Source organism: Eleutherodactylus coqui, chromosome 6 (genome assembly GCF_035609145.1).
Source record: "Eleutherodactylus coqui strain aEleCoq1 chromosome 6, aEleCoq1.hap1, whole genome shotgun sequence".
In the NCBI taxonomy this organism is placed as follows: Eukaryota; Metazoa; Chordata; class Amphibia; order Anura; family Eleutherodactylidae; genus Eleutherodactylus; species Eleutherodactylus coqui.
The window spans coordinates 155,142,772-155,159,264 of record NC_089842.1 but is presented as its reverse complement, the minus strand read 5'-3'; the positions used below and the strand labels follow the sequence as shown (position 1 = coordinate 155,159,264).

The window sequence follows — 16,493 nt, the reverse complement described above, 5'->3', positions numbered from 1 at the left end:
GTACACAGCACTCATTGAGCACTGTGTACTAGAAAGTGAAAGTAAAGTGTAACTTGCACTCCGGGAGCCGAGGGGGCACGTGACCGCCAGGGTTCCCTGCTACAGCAGAGCTGGAGGGTCATACTTGACCCTGATCAGTTCTGCCAGTGACTAATGTCACTACAGGGATTGTTTTCCCCTGTAACTGGGGCTCCTATGGATGCCGCAGCTACAGTGGGAAAGTGCCAAATTAAAAAAAAAAATGTGAATGAGGTCTTACATGACGTCATGGGGGACATAGATAGTAAAAAACATAATGCCATACATAAGCAGAACAAAATTACAGGGGGGGGGGGGGGGGTAAAATAAAAAGTAAGTGAAAGAGCTTAATTACTATGAAATATATATTTTTTTTTATTTTACTTTTATTTTTTTAACACCTCTCCGTTGTTCTATAGAAAAAAAAACAAAACATAAGAATTGGTATTGCTTTATCTGTAAAGGTCACTTTATTAAAATATCATTAATCCTGCACGGTGAGCGCTATCAGGGGGGGAAAAAAACAAGACGCAATGCCAGAACTGTACTTTTTATTCAATTTTTTTTTCTTGGATATGGCATGACCAAATAAGCAATCAAAAAGTTGTATGTACCCCAAAACAGTACAACAAAAACTACAGCTGCCAAAAAGTGATCGAACAGCCCTTTTTCTGGTATCGCTGCAATTGTACTAACCCACAGAGTAAAAGCCGTAAACCCTTCACACCCTCAAATTGGTGCAGTTGCTTTCCCCCCCCCCCTTCTCATTTTGCCCTAATAAAAAATGTATAAAAGTTTTCCATTACATTATATTGTATGCTAAATGGTACCATTGAAAAATACACTTAGGCCTCATGTCCACAGGCGGGTCGGATTCCGTGGGTGGGAGCCCGCAGCAGAATCCCACTCTGCCCGCGCCCGAGGACACTACTTACCGTCCGGATCCTCTGCGTGGCTGTGCGGGTCTTCTATCTTCTCCACTGTAGATGCAGGTGGAAGCTCCGGCCGGCACACATGCGCAGTGGAGTTTTGTTTTTTTAAATCTCCTGCGGGATTGGCCACCAGTCCGCAGTATCAGCTGCGGATCGGATGGCTTCCACCGACTTCAAAGTGGAACAAGCTGCAATTTGTTTTCCAGACCAAAAGGTCTGCAAAACAGATCCGCATGCTTAAATTCAGCTGTGGACACCCATGTTTGTCGATGGGCGGCTTGAACTGCGGATCGTCTGCAATTCAATTCCGCCTGTGGACATTGGGTCTTATACCACAAGAAATGCCCTCATGTAGATAGATCATCCAAAAAATAAAAGGTTATGATTTGTTGAAAGTAGGGACGCCAGAACTGTAGAATGTGACCTGGATGCAGGAGCATCAATGACCTCTGGTCATGAAAAGGTTCAAGTCACTTCAGATGCAGAAACTAAATTGCAAACTTACAATAAGTGCCTGATCTCCGAGCGGAAGCTGATGAGAGCTGCTTGGTAGACATCATTTTTGGTGTTCAGAAGCTCATTTTCGAGAGTCATGGTCAATTCCGTCAGACTGAGTTTCCCTTCTAAGCTAAAATCCAGGGCCTGAAAAGCAAAAAACAGTGAAAAACAAAATCACCAACGACGAAGAGGAAACCACAATGGTGGAGGCATCAAGAATAGATAGATATCCAGCGGCACTGTAGCTGTGAATAGACATGTATTGAGAAGGAAGAACAGCAAATGATCTAAAGCAGCATTCTGCCCTATGACACCCTTAAGGGCTAATGTCCACGGGTGTTTTTTCATCACATATTATGCGCAATGCGCCGCGTTTGAAATCACGGTACTCTGCTTCACGAGTGAGTGGCCTAACTCTGCTACATTGGTATTTCCAAAATAAACAAACAAAAAAAAAGAAATAAGGTAATTATTCTGCCACTATCTTTACATATACATAAAGAATGTATACATTCTCTATAGTAGGAAAACCGCTTCAATAGTCCAATTCTCCTGGCTACTAAAGAACAAACTGAATAAAATGGCTATGAGTTAACCTTGAGTATGGCCAGTCCATTCTCCAGTCCTTCTTCATGCCACAAGTCTATGATGTCCTCCACAGATCCATAGCCTGTTCCATCATCAAGTTTGGAAAACAAACGGAAGCCAATTGTCCCAGTCAATGCTGATGGAGTTAACATCCTCCTCCCGCTCTCATCGTAAGGCTGAAAATTCAAGTAAGGAAAATTGGGTCAATGTATGATTCCGCTACAAATTTCTGGTGGGTGCTCAATGCTCCAGCATATTGGCATATAAAGAACGTCAAATGATTGTACAAGTCCCTAACACATAGGCAATAGCCCTTGTTGGTCTGTATCTGGCAATCTGGTTACCAAACACCACAGCCCAGAAAATTAGGGGCATACGTATCTAGCATAAGCCACATTTCAAGACCATGTATAGTGCAATATAGGGCCACCACCCACTATTCATTGCAATTATTGTAAAGTGTGGATGACATAACCAATAAACATGAATGGTTAAAAGAGGGTTCTACCTTTTAACTATTAAAGCCCTATCCTCAGGATAGGACCTAAACCAATGGCAGGTGTCTGCTCTGCCAACCCTCGTCATGCAGTATGTAAAGAGCAGTCCGCTTCCTGCTCCCTACAGACTATCGGTGGCCTAGCAAAAAGATGATCGGCGGGGGTCCTGGGTGACAAATCCCAACTAAATCAACTACTCCGAGGATAAGTCATCAATAGTGAAAAAGTGGACAACCCCTTGAAGAGTCACAGGTGGAACTAGGTGAGGAATTACCAATTTCGAGTGGCATAAAATCACAACATCAACTGCAAAACTTTCTATTAACGTATTAATTACAGAATAGAGTTATAAACTTCTGTGTTGGTATCTTGTTTCTAAAAGAATCTCCAGCATGTTTCCAGGGACTTCAGGCCTATCTTTTAGAGGATGCGGAGGTAGAGCTGCCCTAGGCTTCACAGGTTCTAGATTCAGGTATACACTTATATTTCATTACTAATATTTTGTTACAAAAATCATCCTGGGAAGCTTCACTGGGCAAACGCATTCCTAACCTCCCCAAACATACTCCTAAATGGATATCCTATTGTTTCCTAGCTGCACGTACAGCAAGCACTGGAGGAAAACATCAGTTAGGGTTGACTTCGTTAAAACAAGATTGTCATGGATTATGGTCAATGAGAAACTGACGGCTGTCCTTTCAGACTGATATGGTATATGAAAGAATCTGGTCGTCCTGGTACCAATACTTGCTCACTATGCGTCTATGGAACCCAACAGCCAGATCTCTGACCCTTCCAGGGGACTCTAGCTCACCTTCAAGTATACTGTGTTTCCCTGAAAATAAGACACTGTTGTATAAAAATTTTTGCCTCAAAAGAGGCACAGTGTCTTATTTTCAGGGGTGTCTTCTAATACTTACCTAGCCGCCGGCGTTCGGGTCCCTCATGCTGGTCAATGAAACCGTGTCAGCCAATGAACGCCAGCACTTGATTAACCATTCACAGCAATTCACTGAATGATGACATTGAATGGCTGTGATTGGTTAATGGCTCAGCGGCTTTCATTGGCTGACCCAACGCTCGATTAACCAATCAGAGCATTAGCCTACTGCAAGTGGGGTATTCAATCCCCGCTACCCGAAAGAACTGCTCTGTAGTTAAGCCGGAAGACATGGAAGCCAGCAGCAGCGGTGCAACCTGTACGCTGGTTAGTGAGTATTTACATGTAGTGTAGCTGGGGCTTTTTTGGGGGGGGCGGAGGGCTCATATTTCAAGCCCCATCCCTCCCCCCAGAAAATCAGGGTAGGACTTATTATCGGGGAAACACAGTATCCTCTACTCCCCCCATCAAATTTTTGAGGTACATATCAACAGAGCTAAAAATCAATAGAAGAGTTTTCTTTAACTTTTTTTTTAACTCAAGTGCACCGATATGACAAGCTACAAGCACAGCCTAACTCCCCTCCACCCTATGATCTTTGTAACCCCCTCAAATATTTAAATGAATGTAATGTTGAAAGTCATGATTAATATATTTTGACCTTTCCAAAAAAACTAATAAAAACTTTGTTAAACTAAGAGTCACAGGTGTTACCTGCAGAGAAAGGTGTCTCTTCAGCTGTCGATAAGGGGTGGAGGAGGATGGGGTGAGGGGTTTGGCATTTTTACAGACTTCATAGAAGAAGTCTTGAAGACTCATCGTTTCATCTTGGTCCAAGTTCTGTAGGGCGTCCTCCAGGGCCTGTAGGAAATAATATGCAGATATTCTAGGTTATGAATTCTTAATATGGTTCTCTAGGCCGCTCTAAATAAAGCAGATTCATCATATACTTATAGAAGGTTTTACAGTTAGAAGCCAAAAATTAGCTTTACATGACTGCTGCCTGTAACTTAAAAGGGTTGCACGTGATTAGAAAACCTTGGCTTCTTTCTACTAAAAACAGCATTTCACCTGTCTACAAGCTGCGTGTGGTACTGCAGCTCTGCTCTATTCCCTTCATTGGTTCTGAGCTACAATACCAGATACAACCCCTGGAAAGTTGTGGTGCCGTTTCTGCAAATCTCTCTCCTGTCTCAGACGTTAGCCGATATGTTGTGCCAATCTCAGCCCCGCTGCGCCCCCCCCCTCCCCCTCCCCCTGTGTTTGTTGTGGAAGTTATCGCCACCGGATATAATCTGACTGCGGCCACCCATTCTCTTAACATTAGTACTCACATCTTGGGAGCCAAGATGCCAGGATTACAGAATTGTGATGCTGCAGTGATCAGGTGATACACGGCAACATCTGCCACAACGCATTGGGAGGACAGCGGGCTACAGCTCTGGACCCCCATGGCAGATGGCAGGCAAGTACAGCTCCTTTTGTTATTCTAGCACAGTTGGAACTATAGGGGAAATGTTGTCCAGTAACTGGACAAACCCTTTCATTGGCATCTGGGGGGTCTCCACTGACTAATGTCAATCATGCATCACATCGCTTCACAACTGACTAGTATCAGGCTCTGCAAGTAATGTAAGCCATTGCTAGCGAATGAGGGGAGCTAGAGCAAAACAGTGGAGGAATCAACAAGGACACGGCTATAAAAGATGCGCATTCCATTCGACTTGTCAAAGTGCATCACAGGTCCCCTTATAGCAAAATATTTAGGGAAACCTGCAGAACATTCAAGGTTTAGCGAATAAGCTTTCATTACATGATCAGAGAACTCCTTTAACTTAAGTGGACACATTTGTACTTGATAAAGGAATTGAAAAAGCAAGAATGAATTTGCTAGTAGGGGAGAAAAGTATTCCATGGAGCAAATTTCAGTTGGTTAAAAAAACTGTGCTGCAATTCCTTCTCTTAAATACTAGGGGGCAGGTGTGAGAAGAGAAAAACAATTCCATAAAGTCAGCAACGGCTGAAGCTCTAGAAACTGTAAAGAGGAACTGCTATTCTTATACTGTCAAAAGGGAACTTAAAGGAAAAGCAAAAGAACAGAACACTTTCTAAACTCAACTTTATAAAGTACATACACTTTCCTTCAAGGAATGTCCACTTGTCAAATCAAAGATGATAGGCAAGTCAGTATATGGGATGATTATCTGCTACCCTGTTTCCCCAAAAATAAGCCCTACCCTGATTTTGGGGGAATTTTCGGGCAGGATTGAATTATAAGGCCTACCCTGAAAATAAGCCCCAGCTGTATCACATAAAATTGGTTGATCGAGTGATTGGTTGATCGAGTGCGGCATTGATTGGCTTTTCGACAGCTGCGCAGCCAATCACAGCCATTGCGTTGTGGAGGTGGGATTTATGAATTGTCTAATCAATGCCGCAACTCAGTGCATCGAAGTTCCAAGAGTAACAGGAGGGACCTGGACTGAACCTACTAAGTATAAGACATCCCCCAAAAATAAGAACTAGTGCCTCTTTTGGGGCAGAAATTAATATAAGGCAGGGTCTTATTTCTGACAAACACTATTTTGCTTTTTAAACCCAGCTCTGTAGGGGCCCTTTTACATGAGATGACTTCTCAGGTGTAGATTACCGACAAGTCGTCCCGGCAATCGCTCGTGAAAGGTGGTGGCGCAGGCCAAGGAACGTTCCGGCCCACCACCATTCACGAGCGATGGTCCATTCATAGTAAGCAGGCAGTCGGTTATGAGTGACTGACTGTTTAGATGGACCGATCCCTTGTTTAGTTCTCTGCATGCAGAAAGTGAATGAGAAGCAAACTAATTCTTGTTTATCGTTCAGTGTAAATGCTTGCCCCGACTGAACCATGATCATTCAGATTCCCACTGAATGCAGGAATCTGAACCATTTCTGCCTCTGTAAAAGGAGCCTTAGGCCAGAGCGGTCGGTGGTTGTCTGAGGCACACCATTGGCTCAGGTGGCGGCTCGACACAACATTATATGACTGCTATTGCAATCAACGGATTCTCCAAGTAACACTTAGGCCTCATTCACATTTACGTTCTGGATCGACTTGGGCTTTCCATTTTTTTGTTCTATCATTGGAACAGAGAAACGGAGGTTAACCCTTTCCAATCCAATTTGTATCCTGGTCGGCTTACTCTTTTTCTGCCATTATACAACAGCTCTATATGCTGGCTAAAGCCAGTACTGCATGGGGTGACACATTGGATAGGCTCCAACAGCAGAGAGGCTGGCAGTATACAGTAGGAGAACCCCAACGGAAGACTTAACATCGGAGCTGTACAGCCTTAAATCATAATGTCTTCAGAGGTCAGACGGTGGGTTGGAAAGTGTTAAATGGAAATAAACTGATCTGTTTTTCCCGCTTTGATTTCAATGCGTTTGTTTTTTTTAAACTAAGGAAAACCAACAGAAAGCTTCTATTCCACAGTCTGCTGCATTATTTGTTGATTTTAAAAAGCGGAACCAAAAGGAACGGAAGCAAACTGAGTCTGCTTTCCGTTTTTTTTTCTTCAAAATATTAAAAAGTTAATGGGGGGGTGCGGAGCTGAGGAACGCGCGGATGGGCTCCATTCAACTCATTGCTTATGTAAAAAAAAAAAATTATCAAATTAATGGTGACCCGCAATAAATCGTATTTTTCTAGTGGACATGAGGCCTTAAAGCACCCTTATGCATATGAGAGAATTCATGGCTGACCCACCTCTTTGTCCAGGTTCTGGAAACCGTACTGTTCACAGATGGAAAGAAGTTTCTTCCTGTTCAAGTGACCTTCGCGGGTGATCCCAAGATCTTCACATATTAGCTGTAACTTTTCCTCTATCCAGTCTTGGTCTGGAGGCAGGACCGTCTGAGAAGCGCTGAGGTCGTCTGGGTTCCAAAACCGGAGCTGCCCTGATGGTAAAAACATGAGCAATTGCTCACTACACATCTAAATGTCTTAAATGAGAAATAAGACTAGAAGACCTAGACTTGCTGACGAGCTGTAGACACAAAACAGTAGGAGATTCTTAGGGCTACTTCCAACTTAAAATAAATATATCTTTGATCCACTGCTGGGTTCTGTATGAGCTGCACTGCATTATAACGTGAGTAACTACTCCAAACGTCCACAAGAGGGCAGAGATCTGCCACTGTCTCCTACAGTGTGCCTTTAAATTACAAATAGACAAAATACTGTATATTGGAGCAAAAACGTATGATTCGCTTTTAAATATGCTTAAAGAAATATATTTTCTCAACATACAGAAAAATGGGATAATCTTCCAGAAATCTTAATAACCCAAACACAGATAATGTAGAATTTTACATTGGAAATACTTTGGATTTACAATAGACTTCCATGTTAACATGTCACTTAAGGTCCTGGCAACCTAGAATATTTGATAATATGGTGCCTATTGAATTCTACTAATTGTGGTTTTAAGGGATTTTACTGCAATTCAATGTTTTGTGCTTTCTTCCCTGCCATTGATGTGGCCCAGGATATGGTACAGGGTGACAGACAGGGACACCATCATTTACTGCTCCATTACCTTGCATTGGCATACTTATTGCCATACAAGTCCCGCTGTTATGCTGTGCCGCTGCTCGAGGCATCTGTGTTGGGGTACTTGGCAGCTAATTTGTTATTTACTTAATACAGCATAGGAAAATACATTTGGAAAAATCCACAAACAGCATCCCTGCGTTCTTAGGGTCAAAGTAGCACGGAAGACAATATGGGCCCTCATTTAGAAGTATCGGGATAATTTCATTGCTTCAGCTAATACAGGGAAACCCCAGCTATCAGCCGCACAGACATCTGGATATAGGCGGTTCAAGCCACATACAGTCACAGCAAAAACTATAGAAATTCCTTTAATCTGCCATCCAATAATCCCAAAGCCGTACAATTCATAAAGCATAAGATTAGGGTTCACCCTAAATATTTTCTACCCTTACAAGTATAGTGTACATACTTTTCTTTAACCGTGTGGGTTATCAAATATTCTAAATGACCAGCCATTGAGGTTACATTAAAAGGAATGTTTTACATATATTACATACTAGTCTGTAGGGATATTGTATCATCAGGTAGATGCATGCTGGACTACTGGGGGTCATAGTAAAAGAGTTTTAACTGAATGGATTTAACCCTTTCCAATCCACTGTCTGACGTCTAAAGACATTATAATTTAAGGCTGTACAGCTCTGATGTTGGAAGACGTCCGTCGGGGTTCTCTTACTGTATATTACCAGCCACTCTGCTGTCAGAGCCTATCCAATGTGTCACCTCATGCAGTACTGACTTTAGCCAGCGGATAGCGCCGTTTTATAACGGCAGAAAAAGAGTAAGCCCCCTAGGAAAACCAGGATACAAATTGGATTGGAAAGGGTTAAAGCAAAAAGATTTTTTTTGTGCTGTGAAGAAACTTCAATGCTTCCTGAACGGTCCCATAGGTGGCGCTGTTTAAATCACCTCAGTAGGCTGAACATGGTTACAAAGATTAAGCGACTGCACGCATAATCCTGACAATTATCTGCTTGCCAGTGCTACAAGGAAGTGCAATGGTGCCTGTCAGGTGGGCAGGACGTGCCATTAGGTATACAGTAAACACGCTTTGTAGGACCCCCATCCAGTTTGGCAGGGCTGTTGAGACATTGAGCCTAGCAGCATTATTATTAGGGTCTCTTATAGAGGTTAAAATAATCTGTCTAGTGCCAGATTCTCCATCAGTGTCAGTCTTCAATGAAGTTCTGATATTCTATTCATTAAGCCTGAACATAGGGGGTCTGCTTACATTTACTGCATTCTGGCATAATGCCAGATAAATGTGTTTAGAATGAACCATGCGATGTCATGTTATACCTGTGGGACGCCGGAATTACCTGGAACATAAGCGTACTTACTCTCCCCTCATCCTACAGGGCGATCTTTAATAATCTACTATCTAAATCCGTACAAACAATACAAGACCAGAGAAGTCAATTAGGACGACTTCTGAAAGGTGATCCTCTGCGGGATCGATGCAGAGAGTTATATCCCAGCAACGGCCGACGCTTTATAACACAACCTCCTGTTATTCTGCTGCTCGTCTTACAAACTAACCATTGCCACATAGTGACCAGCCTCTGTGGTTGGAGACCACACCGATTCATGTAAGGACACACATACACATTCATTAAAGCCACTTGTCGTCCAGGACAAATGGAGCAGGCTTCATCACTTCTCTGACTACCTGATGAACCCTGTGTATTACTGTGCATCATTAGGCTAACACACTACACCAGCTTTGATTGGCCAGTGTCGCCCACATGAGCAGCAGTGACCAATCAGAGCAGCAAGTACTGTGGCCATCTCTGTTTGTCCAATCTGTTTCATACACCCATTTCTGAATAGAATAGGTTATAATTCCCTGCAATTTTAAGCTCTGTTTTTGTCAGTGAATGGAAACACTACCAATATCCAACCGGCAAAAGGTGCGGCATTTGTGACAGTGTACTTGCTAGTAATAAGCCGCAGACCTAGAGTCAGTTGGACAGGTCAGGATGTAAGCCAGAGCTCTTCAGGTCAATGACCGCCTCTTTTTAATCCTTTACATGCCACAATCAATAGCAACTGCAGTATGTATGCAGATCACAGGGGAAAGGGGCCTCCTGTCACCAATCAGCACCCTGCAATGCCCTTGCAAGGTACATAGGTGTTCCCATGACAGAGCCTGACAAAGATTTGTGCGGTTACAGTGGTTGAATGCCAGTGATTTGCCACCAATGTCTTATTAAACTGCCCTTATAAGCTTTATTCATTTCTCGAGGGAACCTGAAGACAGGAGTCTAGAGAAAACAACACCTGTCAATCAATCAGTATCCCATGGTACCTCACATCAATGACTTTCTAGCACGGCAGGGCTCTCAAACTTTGATTTCTTGTGCATTACAAGATTTTTGTCTGCACGTTTGAACGCTTAGTTCACACTTTATTTACCTTCCGCTTCATATTCTTCTCCCACTTCACTTCTCCAAAGCTGAAATAGAACAAAAAAACAAAATCTCATGAGAAATCAGAAGCCCACCAAGCCAAGAACATTGTAGAACATTTCCATGTCATCAGAAAGTAAACTTGGTTTCAGTTTTTCCAAGTTCCTGACAGGCAGATCTGCTGTGACAGGCGCCAGGCAGTACACCGTTTATAACTAGGCAGGGCAGACCTCTAGAGAGCTGGACCTGCAGCCACCTGGTGGGCACCCAGCTTTCCCAGATTCAGACAGAATGGAACATCTTTTTCAATTTTTTTTTCTCATTTAATTGGGCAAAATCAGCTTCAGCATTTCCATGTCTTCTTAAAACAATATGACAAGATCCAACTGAACAGCTGTTTCCTGGGAAGCGCAAAATCAAATCAGCCAACAACCCTCAAAACGACAGATTCTATTGTCCCAACTAAACTGTCCATTTCATAATGCAAAAAGCATCCCCCCTATAGAGCAGCCTTGACTTCAGCTTTCGGTTGACCAAGAGGTCAAAATTATGCAAAAAATGGCTTCGGGAGCATAAAAGCTGTGGAGAAGGGGGGGGGGGGTTACTGAGTTTGTCATATAGATTCTGTATTGTGCAGCAGCTGGACGGCGGAGTAGGAGGCTCACTATTATTTAGACTGGTCCGAAAGAGAAAGATCGGAGGCTCTATTGTGCGCATTCATGGAGAGTTTACTAGCAGATGGTCACGGGGCTACCCTTGTAGCTCAGGACCCTGCAACTCATCTACATAACTCGTGTGGTCTACTAGACTAGCAATTTCCTGTGCTATGACATCTGCTCCAAGGAGTGGACTTTTGTTCTCCAAGTACAGGGAACTCCTTTCAAGAATGATGGAGACATGGGACAAGCTGGTTGTATGCAGTGAGTTCAGCACCATGCATATATCTATATCATGTTCTTCATGGGCCTGGAGGAGCATAGGCCAGACTTGACCATACAGTAGTAATCTGGCCCATCATCTCCTACGGGATCTATGCTACCTCAAAACTAATGCAGAATTACATGTGTGCAACATCATCCACAACTTCACTTTCAGCAAGACATCTTATAGGTGCCTAAGGCCACTTTGAGACAGCTCTACTTTGGCCAGTATTTGGCTGGCTGCATGCGAACGGGTCGGATCCCGCAGCGGAATAAGACCCTGTGCCCTGCCAAAGTCTGCACAGACCTGTATTGCAAATGGTCCGGACGTATCGCTGTCGGACATGCATAATACGGTTTTGTGTTTTTTTTTTTTTTAAATCCCTGCCTTTCCCACACTGTCGCTGGCGATGATGCGAAATCCGCACAAAAATAGAACATGCAGTGATTTTTTTTTTCTGCAAGTGGAAATCGCAATTGTGTGAGCAGCCATGCGAATGTTCTATTCTTGCTAATGGATGCAGATCATCTGCGCAGATGGAAAGAAGTTTGGATTCCGCAATCCAAATCCGGCCATGTGCAGCCAGCCTAGTGTTCAAAAACCAGGGGCAAGTACAAGAAAAATCTTTCTATTGTCCTTTTTTTCTGTGGGTTCAGTTCTTGGTTTTCAAAGCAATAAGTGTATGAGAAAAAAAAATAAAAATCAGTAGCAGCGCTGCTGTTTCATATCAGCGACGCCAGAAGGGATCAAGAAAATTTTTTTTTAATTTTTCTTTTTTTACAAAGAACATTAAAATAGATGATATGAGCAGGAAAAACAATGTCTGACATAACGGGGAACTCATACATTTGTTGCTTTGATATACTGGACCCGGTCCGGATGCTCCGACTGGAGAGAGGCTGCACCTGTTCCATTGCATCCTCTGTCCATCAGCACTCTCAGGTGAGCACCTCTGCTTTAAATATTACATCCTCCATTCTTTTGAGGTCTGCGCTATGGAAGCCCTATTTTTTTTCTTATTCACTTTCAGTTCTTGCAAAATACTGACAGAATATTGTTGTGTGAAAGTGGCACTAAACTTAAATGGAAGGTGCCATTAGAAAATGATCTACAATATAAATCACATCTTTGTATAAAATATTTAGGATTTTCCGTTCTTAATTTTCAGTCGCAATTTAGATTGAAAAAATAAAAATAAAAAATCCTGCATTTTTCACACTGACCACAACGCCTAAACACTAGTCTGTCACTTCCTGATCGGCAGAAAAAAAACAAAAAAAACTTTGCAGCAGTCATTTCACTAATATCTCAGGTAGGAGTATACCGAGAGGTAAATATGTATATACAAGAGACACAGGATTCATCGTTCACAATAGGTCATATGCGGTGACCATCTACTCCCTCTACCTGAAAAATGACCTTTAGACCTTGTCTAGAACAGTCTCCCATACAAGTCAATGGGTCAGCTGACCATTGTGTGAATGGCCTATGAAGCTGCATCCACTATGACTAGAGAGCTGCACTCTATCCATATGTAAGAATGGCCTTTCCATCTAAATCTAGGTGAGTGAACATACACCTGACCCTTGACTATCTGAATGAGTGTTAGCAAACATAATCCTTAACCTATTGATAGATTCTTCAAGCATGGATGTTCCTTTTGGGCCTCAGGTGTTCGTAATCCCCTCTCCTCTATAAATATTCCTGGCTATACAATAAATTGCGAACCCCTTAAAAGAAAACTGCAATGCTATTACGGTGCGTCGAGGGCCAAGCATCTCCAAGCGCAGCCAGTTACTACTTAGCATCTTCTCCATGGGTGCAGGACTACATAATGAAGACACGCCGGGTCTGGCTGATTAAATAAGGTTGGGCGAACTATTAATATTAAACAGCGGGTCGCTACCACATTCATTATGTAGTCAGTGACTGGATACCCGCAGGGAATTGGATAACTATTCACTTATGAATCACATTCTTATGCTCGATCCATCGCTGGTTTCACTGGACGAGAAGCATATAAATTCACAATTTAAGAGTTACTGTTGGAGAGGGCTCGCTGCGGGGGGATTAGGAAGAAGAAGAACATTTTATATTTCTAATTTAAAGTCATAGAAGCAGCAAAAATAATAGAGCGTGCCACAGTGCATGCTGGGATTTGTAGTACTGATAACAGAAATGGTTTTTAAAAAGGGGGAAAAAAATAAAATCAATCACACAATTAGATGTGTGAGGGGCAAGAGTGACAGGGGGCAGAAACGTTTCCCCACCTGAAGTGCCAGGTGTAGGAAATTGGATAAAAACTAATGTTCACATCTGAAATCATCTCTTCAAGCTTAGAGGATTAAAGTTAAACTTCAGCTTTCTAATCTACTTTGTATTAAAATTTACCGTTTTCAAGATCTCTGCTTGGTATCAGCGAATGGAAACATTCTAGTTTAAACCCAGTACTAGGGAGAAAAAAGCTCACAGATCTAATGTCTCACAGCTGAAGGTTTGCTACAGTTGTATCTAGCCAAGACAACCTTCTGTTTAGACTCTAGAATGATACATTCTACCTGCATTGATACATTGTAGCAAGGAGAAAAGGGGAGAACAGGGTTCTCAAAGGACACTTGAGATTGTATTTACTGTAGCAAACAGAATATTAGCCCTTAGAATGTAAATAGGAATTGTTAGCATTCTCTGACAGCAGGCAGAGGGCGGCTTCACATCTGTGTTGGAGCCTCCATTGGGGGTTCAGTCGCAGATCTAACACAAAATATTGGAAGTAAAAGTGCTGAATGCGGTGCTTATTCTCCTGGTTAAACGTTGGGCAACTAAGAGGAAGTGAACCAACCCCATTACAGCCAATGGGGTTCGTTCGGTGCGGTTTGGTTCCATCCTAAGACAAAGCCATTCAGCCACGGGGGATTCCCTTTGTTTCTCTAACGGAGCAGGAAAGTGGAACCCCCGACGCAGATGTGAAACCACTCAGAGTTCTTAAAATTCTAAGGCCTCCCTCACACAGACATTTTTATACAGCGTTTCGTGCCGCGCTAAACGCTGTCCAAGGCTTTCTTTCATTTCAATGGGGCTGTTCACACAAGCGTTAAAACGCTGCGCTTTCACAGCGATGCACGTCCTATCTTTGGGCGTTTTCAGTCCTGCATCGCCCATTGAAATGAATGGGCAGCGTTAGTAGTGTTGCCGAAAGTGCAGCAAAACTTGTTGCCGTGTTTTGGGCGACGCTAAATGCCAGCGCTAACTGTACTACCAAAAACTCACCCAGCTGGTGCTGTCCGGGACTCTCCAGGGCTCTGTGGACGATCCCGGCCTCTTGTCAAGCAGACAGAGGATCTTTTGCTAGTAACGGGGATTGAATTCCTCGCCTCCCAGTGAGAGATTGCTCTGACTGGCTGAGCGAAAGCCGGCTCAGCCAATCACAGCCAGCGCTGGATGCACCAATCACAGCCTTTGAGTGCAATCTCTTGCTGGAGGCAGGGCTTTCCAATCACTGTCACTAGCAAAAGATCCTCTGCCGCCTTGACAAGTGCCTGGCAGCCTGCACGAAAGTCCAGAGAGCGGCGCCAGGGACCCCGACGGCACCTGCATGGCAAGTACTGATTTTTTTTTCCAGCATCCTTGGCTGCGTTTTCAGCTGTACTGAAAAAGCAGTCAGAACGCTGGCAGAAAGCATGCCAACACTGCTGAAACAGCGCTGAATCTGCAGTAAACACAGCATTGAAAAACGCTGCGTTTCTGCAAACGCCTCTGTGAGGGAGGCTAAGGGTACATTCCAAATCCGAAAGGTTACTATATAATGATTATTTATATAGAACAAATCAAACCTTCAATAATCAATTGGAAATGGTTATACAGTAAAATTTCCTAATTCCGCCACTAATGGAACCCGATAACCCATCAACTATCAGAGATTTTATAGGTGGAATATTTCTGTAGGACACAGGATCAGCTAACATGCAGGTTATGATGCGGAATTGAAAATGGTAGAAATCCGTCGGAAGTTCTGCAGATTATGGCGACTGCAAATTCTGCTCATCCTGTAGGAATATTGGTATCCATGGGAGAGTATCCGAAAGCGAACTTCAAAACGGGGCGAGTGCAACATCACGCTCACCAACATGCGACATCCCTGCAATAACGGGCGAGTGCAACATCATGCTCACCAACATGCGACATCCCTGCAATAACGGGCGAGTGCAACATCATGCTCACCAACATGCGACATCCCTGCAATAACGGGCGAGTGCAACATCATGCTCACCAACATGCGACATCCCTGCAATAACGGGCGAGTGCAACATCATGCTCACCAACATGCGACATCCCTGCAATAACGGGCGAGTGCAACATCATGCTCACCAACATGCGACATCCCTGCAATAACGAGCGAATGCAACATCACGCTCACCAACATGCAATATCCCTGCAATAATCTCTGTGTTGTTCAACATTTTATAAATGATCTGGAGAAGGGAATTGATGGGAAACTGATGAAATTTGCTGATGACACAAAGCTAGGAGGGATAGCTAACACAAGGCAAGAGAGAGTATTCAAAAAGATCTAGAAAAGCTTGCACAGTGGGCAGCGACTAACAGAATGGTATTTAACAAGGAGAAATGCAAAGTCCTACATCTGGGGAAGAAAAATGAAAAAAGCACATACAGAATGGGAGGAATTGAGATAAGCAGCAGCACATGTGAAAAAGACTTGGGTATACTAATAGATCATAGACTGAACATGAGTCAACAGTGTGATGCAGCAGCCAAAAAGGCAAACACAACTCTGGGATGTATTAAGAAAAGCATAGAGTCTAGATTAAGGGAGGTCATTATCCCGCTCTACTCTTCCTGAGTCAGACCTCGTCTGTAATACTATGTCCAGTTCTGGCACCCCACTTTAAAAAAGCCAGAGACAAACTGGAGCAAGTTCAGAGAAGAGTTACCAAGATGGTGAGCGGTCTGCAAAACATGTCCTATGAAGAATGGTTAAAAGGTCTGTGAAAGTTTAGCTTGCAAAAAAGAGGGCTGAGAGGAGACTTAATAGCCGTCTACAGATAGCTGAAGGCCTGTCACACTGCAGAGGGATCAACCCTATTCTCATTTTCACAAGGAAAGACTAGAAGCAATAAGATGAAACTGAAAGGGAGGAGA

At 43.2% G+C, this 16,493-nt stretch overlaps 1 protein-coding gene across 3 annotated transcripts in view; it reads right to left on the bottom strand.

Moving 5' to 3' along the window:
• Nucleotides 1-16,493, bottom strand: part of NIN (ninein) — a 99,119-nt gene that overhangs the window by 39,532 nt on the left and 43,094 nt on the right. For all 3 annotated transcript variants that reach the window (XM_066608033.1, XM_066608035.1, XM_066608036.1), the window contains exons 5-9: nucleotides 10,423-10,462; nucleotides 7,159-7,349; nucleotides 4,128-4,274; nucleotides 2,045-2,212; nucleotides 1,456-1,592 (exon numbers count right to left, since the gene is read on the bottom strand). In XM_066608033.1, coding sequence (XP_066464130.1) covers nucleotides 1,456-1,592; nucleotides 2,045-2,212; nucleotides 4,128-4,274; nucleotides 7,159-7,349; nucleotides 10,423-10,462 — 683 coding nt within the window. The remainder of the gene's footprint in view (nucleotides 1-1,455; nucleotides 1,593-2,044; nucleotides 2,213-4,127; nucleotides 4,275-7,158; nucleotides 7,350-10,422; nucleotides 10,463-16,493) is intronic.